The following is a 16,975-nucleotide window of genomic DNA, read 5'->3' as shown; positions in this document are numbered from 1 at the left end:
AGTAGGCAACATTATGTTTATTGTGTGCTCAATTATTTTATCAGTTTGCAAAATGATATTTTAATTACATACTCTAATATGTATGTGTCAGTAAATGCATAGGTGTGCCTAAGACATTTCTAAAAAACCCACATCTGACATGACAGCAGGAATATAAAATGATATTGCTCATTACCCTATGCCTCCAATACCATTGGACATCTGTGTACAAAATGGGCACCAATGACTGAAACCTGTTTGAACATCGACTTTAACTTTGGACACACATGGGTAATGCAACACAAGTAGACAATTCCACTACTGAACCTTTGTCCCTTCTTGGGATAACATGATAGCTGGCTTGTCTCAGACAGATGTGAGTTACAACACAATTTGCAGACTTTTCTATTTACTTGTAAAGGTTAGGAAAAGTACCTTAAGAATAAAACCATCATTGACTCAGTCCTTTCCTAGCTAGAAAGAGAAGAGAAGTAGGTGATGAAAACCAAATTCCTGTTAGATAAACTAGGGTTTCCAGTTGACTTCATGTAATTAAGACATGTTACAGTCCTAGGCTTTTCTTTTACAACCTAGTGCATTTTGGAAGTTGCAGTCTTAGTTCATCTTTATTAAAACCCTTAGACTAAGCTATCATATTGCAGTGGTTTGTTAGCCTCTAACTGGAACACGGTGTGCATCCCAGATGATATGGAGCCACCCAGTAAATTGATCTTAGTTGTTTACTTCTTTAAAACCTGAAATCCACGATGATTTGTGTGCTGCAAATTCCACAGATGTATGGCACCATCTGGCGCTACTAACTTATTATATCCTTTTTTTCCATAAATACGTTAGATCTAGATAATCCCCGGCATGAAAAGCATGAGCCAAAACAAGTGAACATGTGAATCATACAACACGCTATGGTGATATGAGAAAGTGGCATTAATGATAGTTCACATATGACATACACTGCTTTAATGAAAATTGTTACAACATGTCCTTTACGAGTTTGTTGGTAATGATGACCTTAATAAATTGTTCTGAAGTTAGACAATTTTCTTTCGTTGTGTTTATTCTATCAAGTCATCAAAAGTAAATGTTTGGCTGAAGATGAAAACAGCCTAAGACATTACCTCACATTCACAAATACCTTTAGAAATAACAGTGAACATTGAGCTTAAATTCAACATTGTCAAATAAAATGACAACGCCTTCCTGCAAAGTTTGCTGAGGAGCCCTGAAAGATTGACCAGGTTGTGCAATCTCACAGAAATACAAAGGCCCTAGTGAGCAGCAACCAGCAGGATAAATCAGCACCACGGGAGGTTCAGCAGTCCATATTGTACCCTTCCTTAAACTCCAATAAAAACCATGCCAACCCACCGTCTTAAGAATAGTATCAAAAATGTACACCTTATAATTGCAATAGGACAGTCCACAACTCACATAAGAAATATATTGTCAACGATGCTTATCTTTCTTGGCTCTGACATTCTTGAAAAAAGTCATAGCTAAACTGTGACTTTTACTGCTTTAAATCTACTATTTATTTCAATGTAATGCTAATTAAGTTAGACGCTTGTTAATAACTCAATATAATCCATTTGAATTCAAATTTCTCGCCAAATCTTAAAACTGGTTTTGAGCAAATCAAAGACATCCCCATTTTTTTACATTTTAAATGGCTTAAAGCTGAAGCTACTCCCCTTTGTTCTGTATCCTTAAGTCAGTGATAAACGATCTGCAAAATCAAAATGCCCCAAAACATGAACACAGAGATTTAACATTTTCAACAACATATTGAGCTCACAGTTCAGATGAAAATATCTTCTGAATTTAACAACTATACAGTTTTTTTTCTCAGAACAGCAAACAGTTGTACGTGAAGCAGATTGACAATAAAAATAATGGCGTAAAGGATTCTGGCAACACCTTTAAGCCCTGTCTTTTTAGAGCAGTTTTGCAGGCTCTGTTCCACAGTCCCTCGTTGTTAATATTGATCTGAGGTTCTCCAGTCTTATGTGTTTTTCATTCCACTCTTGTGTTGTACAAGCCTCTGATGAAAATCAGCGGTCTTCCTAATCTGAAATGCTCACTTAAAATCCAGGCACCGTGAAAAACACACGAGACACATCTACAGAGTAAGCATTTGCAAAAGCAATTACAATAGCAGCATCTAAAAAATATAACAGTTAAAAAAGCTCTTGAATTAGGCTAGAGCTCTTTTTATGTCAAATATAGACTCACACATATGATTTAGTGCCATGTTTTTAAGAGGTTACTTATCCTCAGTGCACAATCCCCAAACCAAATCCTATTTAGATATTTATTTTGCAGTCCTTCAGAGTGCTCTCTAGAGTATTGATGGACCAATAAACAAATGTTGCTTATTCCACACAAAGACTATGCAATTGAAAGGTTCTGCATGCTGAATTGTACCACAACACCTTGAGGGGGGCACTCGAGGAGGAATTTACAGATGACAAGCTTAACAGACTTTAATGTATTTCATGTGCTCATGTCGAGGTGTTCTCCTAGTCCCACATAATGTGATTGATACTTTTAGAGGTTTCACATTTTGCTTCCATTCATAATGACTTGGCTCATGAATACATTTTGCCATTCTTGATATTGTAACCATCAACTTCATTGTTTAATGGTACTGAACGTTTGCTCGTCCAAGAGAACCCTTGGACTAAGAAGATAACCCTGAAGTTCCCACTTGATATCTGTCCTTTCCTGCATATATCCTGGGTTCCTATGTACCCATAGTAGCAATCAGGAGACCAATGCTTCTACTGTTTCTGAAGTGGGGGAAATGTATCAGATTGTGTGCTGCAGGCCAGCTCTATATGGCCACAGCCACAAATTGAGCTTCACCAACTTAATCAATGAACCAATGCATGATATGCACATCTCTAAACATAGTCCTGGTTGAACATTCCTCATTCAATCCTCTGTTGAGAAGAATAGAGCATTGCTTATTGAATTAGGTCTTGTTTCTTGTTGACGAGGAGTTCACACATTAGTTGTCGAGTGTGTCATTGAAAAGTTCTCCATGCGAATTCTTACCACTTTCTCCTCAGGCGGTGGTCGTAACAAGAATTTGCAGGTGAAAACTTGGTGGCATGCCTTACGAAAGTTCTCCGAAAGAAAAGCATAGATGATCGGGTTGATGCACGAATTACCATAAGCTAGGCAGTGGGAGATAATGCGAAAGATAAACGAGGCATCATTCAGTGGGAACTCCCTGAACACTACCCATAAAGAGATGATGTGGTGTGGCATCCAGGATATCAAGAACACAGCAACCACAAGCAATACTGTCTGTGCCGTCTGTAAAAAAACACAAATAGCACAATAAATTAGTGACTGTCTTGTTAGAAAAAAAATAAACAGACTTTCAGTACAGAGCAACAAGCAAGCCATGACATTTGAAATTGTCTACCATTTAAACATTTCTGTGACTGAATACATCTGCTGCATGCACTGTTCTTGAATGCCCAGAAAATAGTTTCAAACAATAACCTTCAAAGGATGTTGCAACTAACAACATTAAATTGACTGCCATGAATACATTTACTCTGTGCATTGTAGGTTGGGAATTTTACACTTGAATTGTTTAAGTTAAAAATGTGGAGATGTGCTTCCTTAAGCTCAGATACATTTTGCAGTATAGATATTAAGCCTTTTCTGTAATTAAGTTTATGTTACACCAGTGAAGTTATATAATGAAATTATCTTGAGCAAGAGTACTAATAAACACCTGTTATGACCACAGTGGATAGGTTAAACTGGTACGACCCAACTTAGGTTATGTTTTTATGACTAATGGGTGTTCCTTGCATTTATCAATTGTAATAGCACATTACACAGTGCATCTGCACATATATCACGCATTAAACAGGCTTAGATTCTCCTTGCAAAGATGTTAGCACGTAGGTAGTACATTTGAGATCTAGCTAGAAACAGCTTATTTGTATAGACATCCCATTGTTATTAATTGTTTAAAAATATACAGTGAGGAGTACAGAACAAGAGTGGGCTTTGCTTCAGCCTCCTTCAGACATTTGCTTTCATTTGTGTTTCATAGTTTGCCATTAGTTAGATGGGCTGTCTATCAAGGTCAAGGCATTTTAAGGATGGTCCCATTTGTGTTCAGATTAGGTTTTGGTGATGGTGAATCACGTAATCCTTTTATTACATCACAGACGCTGTTGAGTTCGTCGCATCACTGACTTGTGATGTGGCGAGCACAAGGTAAGTGGTTTTATAATATTTTCGGCAGTCAACTCCCCCTCAACCCCGCCCCACCACTCTTACCTGCATGGGCCACTCCTGAGAAAATGTAGATCCTAATCATACCCAGGTGAGATTTTGTCACAAGCGACACTTCCCAAAAGTTTTTAACCAAGTTTAAATAGGGTTCTATGCCCTCACATGTTTGGGTGATGTCATAAACTTACATTGTACCTTTCTCCTTCCCCTTCCCCTCTCTATTAGCATAGGAGACCTCTATAAAAACTTGTTTTGCCCTTGTGGCTTCCACGTTGACAATAAGCTCAGTGAAATGATACCAATCTGATCAGCAGATGGCTTTAGTTATGCTCTCAATATATTGCTGCCAGGGGATTTTATAGCCCTGGTCAACTGATAAACAGTACAAAATGACATTGTGGTTGAAGCTTTTATACAGATTTCCCCATAAAGAAATCCAGCAAAGGGCCCAATTTAATATGGTACACTTTGTAAGTAAAACCCAGTTCCTCATTGAGGCAACAGTAGGGGCTTGAAGGAGATAGACCTAGAAGGTGTCCATAGAAGCAGTTCTCTTCTTGCTGTAGTTTGGAACTGTTGCAATAATCCCATATAGCAGCTCAAGACTAGTAGACATTTAGGTTTATACATTTTAAGGATAAATAAAGTGGGTTTACTCCCAATGTTCCTTGCCAAATCAAGCAGAGTGCTGATAGTGTGGTTAAATTCAAGGGATCTGTTTGAGATACAATGGCACCATGTGCTGTTGGAGTTATAGGTAACTCCCAAATAAGAAAATAAGTTACCTTCAATATGTGCTTTCCTTTGCTAGAGATAATCTAGTTTGGCAGGTTCGTTGAACACAGACCATATGATGAGTTTTCAAGATATAGGTCTTGAGATTCAAGTTGTCCATGAAAATAATAAAATTATCAATTAATCCTCAAAGTCCTTCCGGGGTACGTTAGAGTAAGTCTGCATCAAGGAAGATGTACCACAGCTTGGTTTGCTTATCCCAATCAAAGGCACTGCTGAGGTCCATAAATGAGAGAGAAATTGTTCCCCTCTTAGCGATTGTATCTTTTTTAATGAACTAGTGTAAAACAAGACATTGCTCTTGTGTGCCAAGCCCCTCTCTTAACCCATATTGAGCCATGCCTATAGCGTTCGTATTTCCTAACCAAAACTCAGGATTTTATGTTGCACTACTTTAACTACTGAATCTAGCAATGATATAGGCCGATAGCAGAGGGGATCCTGTATGTTTCCATTTTTGGTTACAGGTATGATTACTGTCGTCTGCCAAGAGGTAGGTATCCCAAGGTAGCTGCTGAATTGAAAAAATGTGTGATTATTAGGGACCAGAAGTCAATGGTTTCCTCATACAAATCCATGGGAACCCCAACTAGGCCATTGGACTAATCTGTGGGACTAGCAGAGATGGCAGAAATAATATCTGGTAGCTCAAACCCTATACTTTTTAAAATTTAAAATCTATTTTTGTTAACAAGAGCAAATTGGTCATTACAATACAAGGAGAAAATTGTCACTACAGCAGAGGTTCGTTTATGGATTCGAGTACATGTCTTTGTATTCGAAAAAACACTGGAAAGGAGTCAGACAATGGCAGACGGGTCAAGGCGTTATTGGTTCATCAAGGGGGGGAGGAGAGGGGTTCACAAATATTACCACGCTACACATTCCATTTATCCCATATCGCCATCCATTTGGGGGGCAGCCCTATGCCACATAACCTGTTATTCCTCTGGGCATACTCCAGTCCATGTCCACCATGCTGTAAATGTAGGCGGCACAGTCGCTCCCCATAACCTGGCGATGTTTCTTTTGGCTACCATTTGGCCCAGTGTTGTCCAGAGTTTGCCCTTGCTGTTGAGGTCTGTGGGTTCCCACACTTATAATAGGCACCGCTTGGCTTCAGGTCAAATTTCCACACCCCAGACTGTACTCATCAAACCTTATGCTTAATGGAATTGGCGGAGATGTATCATGTGGAACAGCCTCACTGGCAGAACCAGATGAATATATCATTTTAACATGCTTTACTGAGCTGGCAGAATTTGTATTAGTTCCCAACTCATTTGAACAGTTAAAATGATGTTTGCTCGAGGTACCTGTGTTCCAAAAACTACCAGTGTCATTGTCTTTAGAGACTTATTCCAAACTGTCCCAGGTTTCCTCTTAATGGCTGCCTTCCTCTTCTTGAATTTAAATTTGTACACTGTCCTTAATTTGACTATGAGGCCCTGGATTCAAAGTTTACAGATAAGGGTGGAGCACAGTCAATGGTTCCCCTCTTTGCAATCTTTATTAAAGCAACTAAATTATGGGTTTCTATTGCTTTTGAGAACACATTGAAAGGTAGTTTTTACGATAGAAGTTAATGGTAAATTATCCAAGCCCTGATTACCAGAGGACCTGACTGCGGCAATGCACTCTATGCAGGAAACACCTATAAGGTCTTAAACAGGCTCCACACCATTCAAAATTCTGCAGTGAGGCTCATCCTTAACCTATCTTGCTGCACCCACATCACCCCATTTTTCAGAGAACTCCACTGGCTCCCCATACACAAACACATCCAGTTCACACTGCTCACACACAAACAGACAAATTCACTACCGAACACCAGACCTGCCTACCTCAACAGTTGCACCTACCTCCCAGGAACCACCTCTCAGCTGTACTCTTACGAGTATATATACCCCTCACCCACAAAGCCACAGCTGGAGGTTTCACCTTCTCCTACACCTCTCCCAAAACATAAATCACATCATTTTTATATGTTGACTACCCTGGTGAAAGCATCAGCAATCAAATCTTTTAACAGATGCCTGTTAATCAGATTGAGATTGGTTCTAAAATGTATTCACTTTGTTGATATGACAATAATTGAATTACTTATTTATGGCTTTTTTGTTTAGCATGAGCAGGCTTTTTAGATTTTCTTACTTTGCTGTCTTGATAACATGTTGTTAGATATACTTTTTTGGTGCGCGGAAATAAGCTTTCTTAAAAATGTAATACAAATTAAAAATGCACAAAAAATGACTAATTTTTCAAAAGCATCTAATTTGCAACATTTTTCTGCATGTGCCTTTTAATTTCACCATGTGTATTGCAAACACCATATACCGACTCCTTTTCATTACATTTCTTTTAGGCTACAGTTTATTAACTCCGCTAATGCAGTCTGTTCAGCAAAGGTGCTCTACTTCCAACTTTCATATTGGTATAGTCAAAGATCTTTATTGTGGGATTTCCTTACTAGGACTAATGAGAGCAACACACACAGTCACCCAGCTATTATCTAACATCCTAACAAAAATGGCAGACCTCTTGGGTTTGCCAATGCTTGTTAATAGGGTCTCAAACCTTTAACCAGAATGTGTCTCTTGCCTAATGAGAACTGTGTTAACTTTTATAAGGAGAAAAGTGCACTATTAAAACCATTTTAGATTTTTATATTGTTTTGCAACCCTATTATTCTGTGGACCCAGTATGTGATTGATCTGAAACATTATATATGTATTGGTCTATGGCCCTGGACACATTACTTTTGTTTGATTTTGCAAAAATTGTTTTGATGCATTGTAGTATTTTCCACCTTGATGTTATTGCCTGTTGCTTTATGTTTGTTTAAAAAAGTTTTGGCTTGAGTTGCCATTTGCTAACTTATCAAGAATGGAGCATTGCACATGTACTGGGGTCATTCCTTTTAGTCACTGTAAGTGGTAGAGGGATGATGTGGCACAACAAGGCTGTGTGGATTCCCCAAAAGTCAAAGGGAACCCCACTTTTCCTTCTTTTGTTTCTGTGCAAGCTTAAAATGTTGTCAAGGGGCGTGAAAGTGCGAAGCAAGGACTAGTGTAGATGTCAAACTCCTGTCAGCAGTTTGTGAAGAACCGGGTTTTAGAACCCAGCAGCGCCAGGGAAAACGCCCGATGTCTTCGTATTCCCCTGCCTTGGCAAACAGAGACACGGGAAACTTCTTGATGACGTCAAAGACCAAATTTATTGGCTGCAACCAGGAACAGAGGTCTACGAAGCACAACACGGGTGGTTCGCTAGAGACTGCACAAATTCATAGAGCAGAGCATCGTCTTTTATGCTAAAAATCACATTCCTGGCTAGCATCGATTACATACAAACTGACCAATTGGAGGGTGACATTTCAAACATATCGCATGACGACAATCCCACTTTCTGTTGTCCAGCCCACCAGAAATGACCAAGCAAAATCCAACATTCCTGTTCGAACAGGCCGAACGGACCCATCATAAAGACCTAAACCCAAATCAATAATTAAGCCATAAAGGAAGGAACAGAAGCAGATGAGAAGCAAGATAGAAGGGTGTGTGCATGTACCATAAACTCAGCAATGTCCTGCTTTTTGATCTCTATCTGACCAGCTGTTTAACAAGGTACTGGCTCAACGAGGTCAGCCTCGGGCAAGGGAGTCAGTTCGTCCAGGTCACTCAGAAGTCAGCTAAAGGTGTACGTGTCCCAAGGACTCGTTCGGCCGTAGTCATCGGTCTATGTGAGGGCAACCACACAAAATGGCTGCCGTACACAAAATGGAACCCGAGGGTTCAAACAAAATCCCTGAATACGTAGTGTTCTCATTGATCGATTATGACGAAAACACTCGTACACACCGCACTCGTCATTTACGGTCCGCTGATACCAAAATTGTCTATATCCGACGACCTTTATTGAATGGGTTGAGAATCACAGAACCTCAGACCCTCCTTTTGCCCTTACATAGGCAACAAACCCAAACCCATATCAGACTGAATCCAGGTCTATATTCGTCAGATCATCAAGATGTTGCTGTAGCATCATCCTAGTACTTAGCAACTCTCTCTAGACACGTTTCCTCGCACACAAAGTAGCACAAAGGCCACATATAGCAGGAGCACACTGTACACAGAGACAGAACAGGAAAAGGATAGCTAAGATCATCCCAATGACCATCAGAATCTTCCATCCCCACGTGGATAACAATCCCCCAAACCATCCCATCAACGACCAATCTCCCTCGTCTATATGTACAGACTCGGAGATCTTATGTAGCCTGGAAATGGCCTGGAAAACTGTTGGAGCGTTGTCTGGAATGAAAACGCAGCAGCTCGATTGAATCAGTTTACACACCCCACCTCTATCTGCAAGTATGACATCTAGCGCAACTCTGTTCTGAAGAGTCATAAGGCGATCCGACTTGAGCTCAGCAGTCAAGTTACTAAGGGCACCGGCAGTTTCGACAACCACTCTCGTCAACTGTCGAATGTTCCTGCTATTAGCCATAGGTCCCCAGAACGGCAGAAAACCCTTAAAGAAATCTCCCAATTCTTGTCCTGCGGTATCTTCCTTACTGAAGACACCTCTAGCAACTCTTGTCTTGTGGTAATCTACTGCAGCTGTAAATGTGGGTGGCAACAGGAACGAAACAAAAAATGTGCCCGAAAAGTCAGGGGGCAACCATGTGTACGCTTTATCGTAACAGATGAAATAGGTACCCTTAGCTGCTAAGAACGCTGGGGAAGTCTGAGACGCAAATACATAAGTCTCAGGGCAAACACTCTTCCCTAACTGAGCTCTCGGATTCTTGCCATTACCTTGCAGACAATAATGACCCTGATGGGGCACTATCCAAATCGGAGGGTAACTTTTCGCTCGCTGGTTAACACTCAGACTAACTCCGTATCCATTAACGTTCCATCCAATGTATGCTTGTGTCTCATCTCTCGGGATAGTCTCATACAAACTAATTCCTCTAATCATGTCGACTATACCCTTAACCAGAGCACTAGTCTTCGGACTATCTTTCACGGAACATTGGGGATAGACTCCATGAGCATAAATGAACATCGTTCTGTATGCCCAAATAGAACCATTGTAGCTAAAAGGCAAAACCAGGTAAGGAATACCTTTATCGGTGGTATGGGGCATAAGGCCACACACCCAACAATTTGTTGTGTTCATTACTAGCTGGTGTTGGTGCAGGAGCTGAACAAAGGAATTGTTAGCAAATTCCAATCTTCTAACAGTTTCATGTTCGGGCAGAGGGTGAAAAGAATGTGAAGAAACAGTAGGAGGAGGCATAGGTTGCGTAGTGGGCACAAACGTCACTTGAAAAGAAAATGTCACATATCCAATTAAAAACATCATTAAACTAGGCAATATAAACAAACACAATATTAAAAAACGTTTTCCTCTCATTAATTTACAGATTTTGCTCTTAAAGCTTCTTCTTTCAACAGGTCTCTCCATCTCGAAAAACTCCATCCTCTCTAATTGCTGCTCGCGGCGGTAGGGTGTTCTGTGCTAAGGAACACGTTTGTCAGTCCAGGGCAACTCCCTTAGAACAACCAGAACCGTCGACCTAAAGTCTTCGGCTTGCACTCCAAAGACTTGACACCGCGACCCTACAGCTGAACCCGGATGGCGGTTCGAAAAACAAAAATCAAAATAGTTCCTCGGAGGAGAGCTAACCTTCAAAATCATTAAAAGAAAGAATTTAACTTTTTTATTAGTCCAGCGACTCTCGGTCGCAAATTATAACGCTCTTTGCCAGGCAATGTCTGTTCACGGAATAATAACTCAGGTTCAACAGTGTTCAAACGATTCAATGGAGGCACAGCTTCTTGAAAATCGTCACTTTCTCGCTCAGTGTTCATTCCAATCAAATGGGCATCGCTGAAAGGCAGAAAACGAGGCACGGTCTCAGTTTCAGAATCAGGAAATCCTTTCTGGACCCACCGGTCGTACGGCAGAGGCAAAGGGGCTCTCTTACAATGTACGCCGTGGATCCAGTTCTTTTTACTGTGCACTCGTACTGCAGAACTGGTGGCCAATAAGACTAAATAGGGGCCGTTCCAGCGGGGCTGCTCGTTCTTGGTCCGCTGGAAGTTCTTCACCAGCACCCAGGTGCCAGGTTCGATGGCATGTCCTGGATCTTCAGAAGCTTTAGGCAGTGTATCATGAACCTGTTGATGCAAAACACGCAATTTAGCCGTCAACTCGTACAGGTAGTCAAGCAACACAGGATGCTCTATTTCGCTAAACTTTGTCGGCCGCAGCACTCCCCAAATATTTGCCGGGCCACCAAACACTACCTCATAAGGACTCAAACCCATTCGTGAATGCACAGTCATTCTAGTGGATAAAAGAGCTAATGGCAAAGCATCCGGCCATTGTAAACCAGAGCTCGCTTGAATTTTGGCTAATTTCAGCTTAAGAGTGCCATTATAGCACTCAACTAAACCAGCTGATTGGGAGTGACTTGCAGCATGGAACTTCTGCCGGATACCTAATCCATCACACACTCTCTTCATCACTTGACCCACAAATTCACTCCAATTGTCACTCCAGATCATTCTCGGCAAACCATACCTAGGGAAAAATTCCTTAATAAGGGCTTTTGATGTGGACAAGGCAGTGTTATCTTTCAAAAGGTAGGCTTCTACCCATCTCGCAAAAGAGCAAACAACCACTAACACGTACTTCAGGTTGTTGCACCTCTCCATATGGATGAAATCTAGCTGCAAAGCCTCGAACGGATACGTTGGAGGAGAAAAATGACCAGCTGGAGTTGGAATTCCCTTACCAGGATTGTACATCAAACACACCATACAGTTCTTAACCAGATTCTCTGCACACTTAGGAATTCCAGCATTCTGCCATACTGGAGCTAACAACTTGCAAATCCCTTTCACACTGATATGAGCCATTCCATGAGCCATGGTAACCACTGGAAGTACATATGCATCGGGTAACAACCATCTCTGATGCTCTGACAACTCAACCCAACAATCATTCGAATCAATCAATCAATCAGTGACACTTATAAAGCGCGCTACATACCCGTGGGGTCTCAAGGCGCTGGGGGGGGGGGGGAGCCGCTACTGCTCGAACAGCCAGGTCTTCAGCTTCTTCCTGAAGGAGAGGTGGTCTTGGGTCAGGCGCAGGTCGGTCGGGAGGGAGTTCCAGGTCTTGGCGGCCAGGTGGGAGAAGGACCTTCCTCCTGTAGTCGCTCTTCGGATGCGGGGGACGGCGGCGAGGGCGTGGTTGGCTGATCGGAGGTGGCGTTTGGGAGCGTAGAAGTTGACTCGGCTGTTGAGGTAGCTCGGGCCTTGGTCGTGTAGGGCTTTGTGTGCGTGGGTGAGGAGGCGGAAGGTGATTCTTTTGTTGACGGGGAGCCAGTGAAGGTCTCGCAGATGTCCGGAGATGTGGCTGGTTCGTGGGATGTCGAGGATGAGTCTGGCTGAGGCGTTCTGGATCCGCTGGAGTCTCTTCTGGAGCTTGGCGGTGGTCCCGGCGTAGAGGGCGTTGCCGTAGTCCAGTCGGCTGGTGACGAGGGCCTGGGTGACGGTCTTCCTGGTCTCGGTGGGGATCCACCAGAAGATCTTCCGTAGCATGCGTAGGATGTTGAAGCATGCCGAGGAGACGTTGTTGACTTGCCTGGTCATGGAGAGGGAGGAGTCCAGGATGAAGCCCAGGTTGCGTGCATGGTCTGTCGGTTTGGGTGCGGTGCCCAGGGCGGGAGGCCACCAGGAGTCGTCCCAGGCGGAGGGAGAGGAGCCCAGGATGAGGACCTCCGTCTTGTCCGAGTTCAGTTTCAGGCGGCTGGTCGTCATCCACTCGGCTACCTCTTTCATCCCTTCGTGCAGGTTGGCTCTGGCGGCGGCGGGGTCGTTGGTCAGGGAGAGGATCAGCTGGGTGTCGTCGGCGTAGGAGATTATGCTGAGGTTGTGTTTGCGTACGATGGCCGCGAGGGGGCTCATGTAGACGTTGAAGAGGGTGGGGCTCAGAGATGATCCTTGGGGGACGCCGCAGATGACTTCGGTGGCCTCTGACTTGTACGGTGGTAGGCGGACTCTCTGTGTTCTCCCGTCGAGGAAGGAGGTGATCCACTCCAGCGCCTTGTCCTGGATTCCGACGTTGCTGAGGCGCCGTACTAGGGTGCGGTGGCAGACCGTGTCGAATGCCGCGGAGAGGTCTAGGAGGATGAGGGCCGCTGTTTCTCCATTGTCCATCAGGGCTCGGATGTCGTCGGTGGCGGCGATGAGGGCGGTCTCGGTGCTGTGGTTGGCTCGGAAGCCGGACTGTGAGGGGTCGAGGGATCCGTTCGTCTCGAGGAAAGCGGCCATCTGCTTGTTGACGGTCTTCTCGATGACTTTGGCTGGAAACGGGAGGAGCGAGATGGGGCGGTAATTCTTGAGGTCGGTGGGGTCCGCTGTTGGTTTCTTGAGTAGGGCGCTGAGTTCGGCGTGTTTCCAGCTCTCGGGGAAGATGGTGGTGTCGAGGGATGTGTTGATGATGTCTCGCAGGTGGGGTGCGATGACAGCGTCGGCTTTGTTGAAGACGTGGTGAGGGCAGGGGTCGGTCGGTGATCCGGAGTGGATGGAGTTCATCGTGCGGATGGTGTCTTCGGTGCTGATCGGGGTCCAGGCGCGGAGGGTGGTGGTGGGGGGTGGTTGTTCGGTCATGGTGTGCGTTGGTTGGTTGTTGAAGCTGTTGTGTATGTCCGCGATCTTGTTGTGGAAGTATGAAGCCAGGGAGTTGCAGAGGTCTTGCGATGGGGTGATGTCGTTGTTTCCTGCGCTGGGGTTGGAAAGCTCTTTGACGATGTTGAAGAGTTCCTTGCAGTTGTGTGCGTTGTTGTCCACCCGGTCCTTGAATGCTGTTTTCTTGGCGGCGCGGATCAGCTGGTGGTGTTTCCGGGTGGCAAGTTTGAAGGAGGTCCTGTTGTCCGGTGTCGGTTCCCTTCTCCAGACTTTCTCGAGGGCTCGGCAGTTCTTCTTGGAGCTCTTGAGTTCGTCGGTGAACCATGGGGCTTTCTTGCTGCCGGGTCTGCTGGGCGGGGTCCTCAGTGGGGCGAGTTCGTCCGCGCAGTTGCTGATCCACTTCGTGAGGTTGTCGGCGGCCTGGCTGGGGTTCGCTGAGCTGGCAGGAGGGTGCTGGCTCAGGGAGGTGGCGAGCTGGTCTGCTGTGATCTTGTTCCAGCTTCTGCGGGCGGTCTGTTGCTGGTGGTGGTGGGTCGTTGTTTTCTTGAAGGTGAAGTGGACGCAGCTGTGGTCCGTCCATTGAAGCTCTGTGGTGTGGCTGAAGTTGATGTCCTTGCTGGATGAGAAGACAGCGTCGAGTGTGTGTCCGGCGAGGTGGGTGGGGGTGGACACCAGTTGCTTGAGTCCCAGGTTGGTGAGGTTGTCGAGCAGGGTGCTGGTGTTGCGGTCGTTGTTGTTCTCCAGATGGAAGTTGAGGTCTCCCAGGAGGATGTAGTCAGCGGAGGGGAGGGCATGTGGGCTGACGAAGTCGGCGATGTCCTCGCTGAATTGTGTGCGTGGTCCAGGGGGTCGGTAGATCAGGGTGCCTCTGAGGGTGGTGTTCGGGTTGGTGTGGATCTGGAAATGCAGGTGTTCGGCGGTGGTCAGGGAGTTGTCGGTGCTGGTCGTGAGACGGATGGTGCTCCTGTGGATGATGGCGATGCCTCCTCCCATCTGGTTGGCGTTTCGGTCCCTCCGGACGATCTTGTAGCCCTCTGGGATGGCGATGGCGATGTCGGGAGCTGAAGAGGCGTTCATCCAGGTCTCCGTGAGGAAGGCAACGTCTGGAGCTGTGGTGTCGAGGAGGTTCCAGAGTTCGATGGCATGTCTGTGGATGGAGCGGGTGTTGAGCAGGATGCACTTGAGGTGGGTACTGCTGGTGTTCGGCTTGGTGGGTGCTGGTGCGAGGCAGGTCCGGATGCAGGTGAACTTGCAGGCGTGGCAGCTGAAGGGTCCGTGGGTACGTCGTGGAGAGGCTTGATGGCATTCTGGGAGTCGGCCGGTGTTGAGAGCGGTGAGGGTGGCGGCGGAGTACGTCAGGCGGGTCGGTCGGGGTCTTCGTGGGCCAGGGGTCCTGGCGCTGGTCGCGATCCGGTCGCGGACGGGCTTACCTTTGGCGCGCCTTCGGCGCACAATCGGCGCGCCCGCTGCGCGTGACCGCTGCGCGTCCGCACGGTCGCCATTTAAGGCGAAGTGCGCGGGTGGGCGGAGCAGCTGGGAGGCGGGAGCGGGGAGGGAACAGAAGAGAAAAAGGGGCGGGGCCAATGTCGGTGGCGGGAAGCGAGAGCGGAGGGCGGCGAGGTAGGCGGCCAATCAGGAAGGAAACTGGACACGGCACAGGGGATACAAAGAAATTAACAGGCACAAATTTAGGGCAAAACAAATAAAAACGGCAAAATACGCGAGCAGACGGCAGAAACAGACAAGCACAAATTACGGGCAAAACGAGGAAAAACAGCAAAATACGCGAGCAGACGGCAGAAACAGACAAGCACAAATTTAGGGCAAAACAAGGAAAAACGGCAAAATACGCGAGCAGACGGCAGAAACAGACAAGCACAAATTACGGGCAAAACGAGGAAAAACAGCAAAATACGCGAGCAGACGGCAGAAACAGACAAGCACAAATTTAGGGCAAAACAACTGGGAAACCAGAGGGGAGCGACCACGGCGTCAGCGAGGCAGAAGGCAGGCAGAGGGGAACACACGCAGCAGCTGGTGGCCGTGCGGCGCGGGGGTGTCCCACAAGTGGGTCACACTCACCTGCGCTGCACGGTCGCCATTTAAGGCCAAGTGCGCGGGTGGGCGGAGCAGCTGGGAGGCGGGAGCGGGGAGGGAACAGAAGAGAAAAAGGGGCGGGGCCAATGTCGGTGGCGGGAAGCGAGAGCGGAGGGCGGCGAGGTAGGCGGCCAATCAGGAAGGAAACTGGACACGGCACAGGGGATACAAAGAAATTAACAGGCACAAATTTAGGGCAAAACAAATAAAAACGGCAAAATACGCGAGCAGACGGCAGAAACAGACAAGCACAAATTACGGGCAAAACGAGGAAAAACAGCAAAATACGCGAGCAGACGGCAGAAACAGACAAGCACAAATTTAGGGCAAAACAAGGAAAAACGGCAAAATACGCGAGCAGACGGCAGAAACAGACAAGCACAAGTTACGGGCAAAACGAGGAAAAACAGCAAAATACGCGAGCAGACGGCAGAAACAGACAAGCACAAATTTAGGGCAAAACAACTGGGAAACCAGAGGGGAGCGACCACGGCGTCAGCGAGGCAGAAGGCAGGCAGAGGGGAACACACGCAGCAGCTGGTGGCCGTGCGGCGCGGGGGTGTCCCACAAGTGGGTCGAATACAATTTACCCTTGCTTTCTCTCCTATTTTTCAACTCTTTCTCAGTAGCTTCAGCTTGGATGGATTTCACACACTCAATCGTATCTTCACACATACTTCCATCCGGAAACCATCTTGCCGGACCCGCAACATACATTCGACTCATCACATCTCTCTCAGTTTCTTTCAGGACTTCATCTGCAAACGCATTACCACGGCCAACATCATCAGTAACTTTCTTATGCGCACTGCATTTCACAATCGCAACTTGCAACGGCAAAGTACGAGATTCAAGAAGTTCATTCACCAACTGACCATGCTGAATCTTGGTTCCATGCGAAGTCAGGAACCACGCTCTTTCCACAAACGTCCAAAACTATGAGCCACACCAAACGCATACTGGCTATCGGTATACACAGTCACTCGCTTTCCTTTCGACAACACACACGCTCTCGTCAATGCAAACAACTCTGCTGCTTGAGCTGAATTATGTGGGCTACGTGCAGCTTCAACAATCATATGCAAAGTCGTAACAGCATGTGCCGCAGTCGT

The 16,975-nt window shown here is 45.7% G+C and overlaps 1 protein-coding gene across 1 annotated transcript in view; it reads right to left on the bottom strand.

The window, feature by feature from the left end:
- Window positions 1-937: 937 nt before the first annotated feature.
- LOC147674130 (galanin receptor type 1-like) overlaps window positions 938-16,975 on the bottom strand; it is a 945,103-nt gene continuing 929,065 nt past the window's right edge. The window contains exon 3 of the mRNA XM_086946467.1: window positions 938-3,318. Coding sequence (XP_086802593.1) covers window positions 3,001-3,318 — 318 coding nt within the window. The 3' untranslated portion in view covers window positions 938-3,000. The remainder of the gene's footprint in view (window positions 3,319-16,975) is intronic.

The sequence above is a fragment of the Lissotriton vulgaris genome, chromosome 12 (genome assembly GCF_964263255.1).
Source record: "Lissotriton vulgaris chromosome 12, aLisVul1.2, whole genome shotgun sequence".
Classification (NCBI taxonomy): domain Eukaryota; kingdom Metazoa; phylum Chordata; class Amphibia; order Caudata; family Salamandridae; genus Lissotriton; species Lissotriton vulgaris.
The sequence above is the reverse complement of the archived record's forward strand: the minus strand, read 5'-3'. Positions and strand labels throughout refer to the sequence as shown.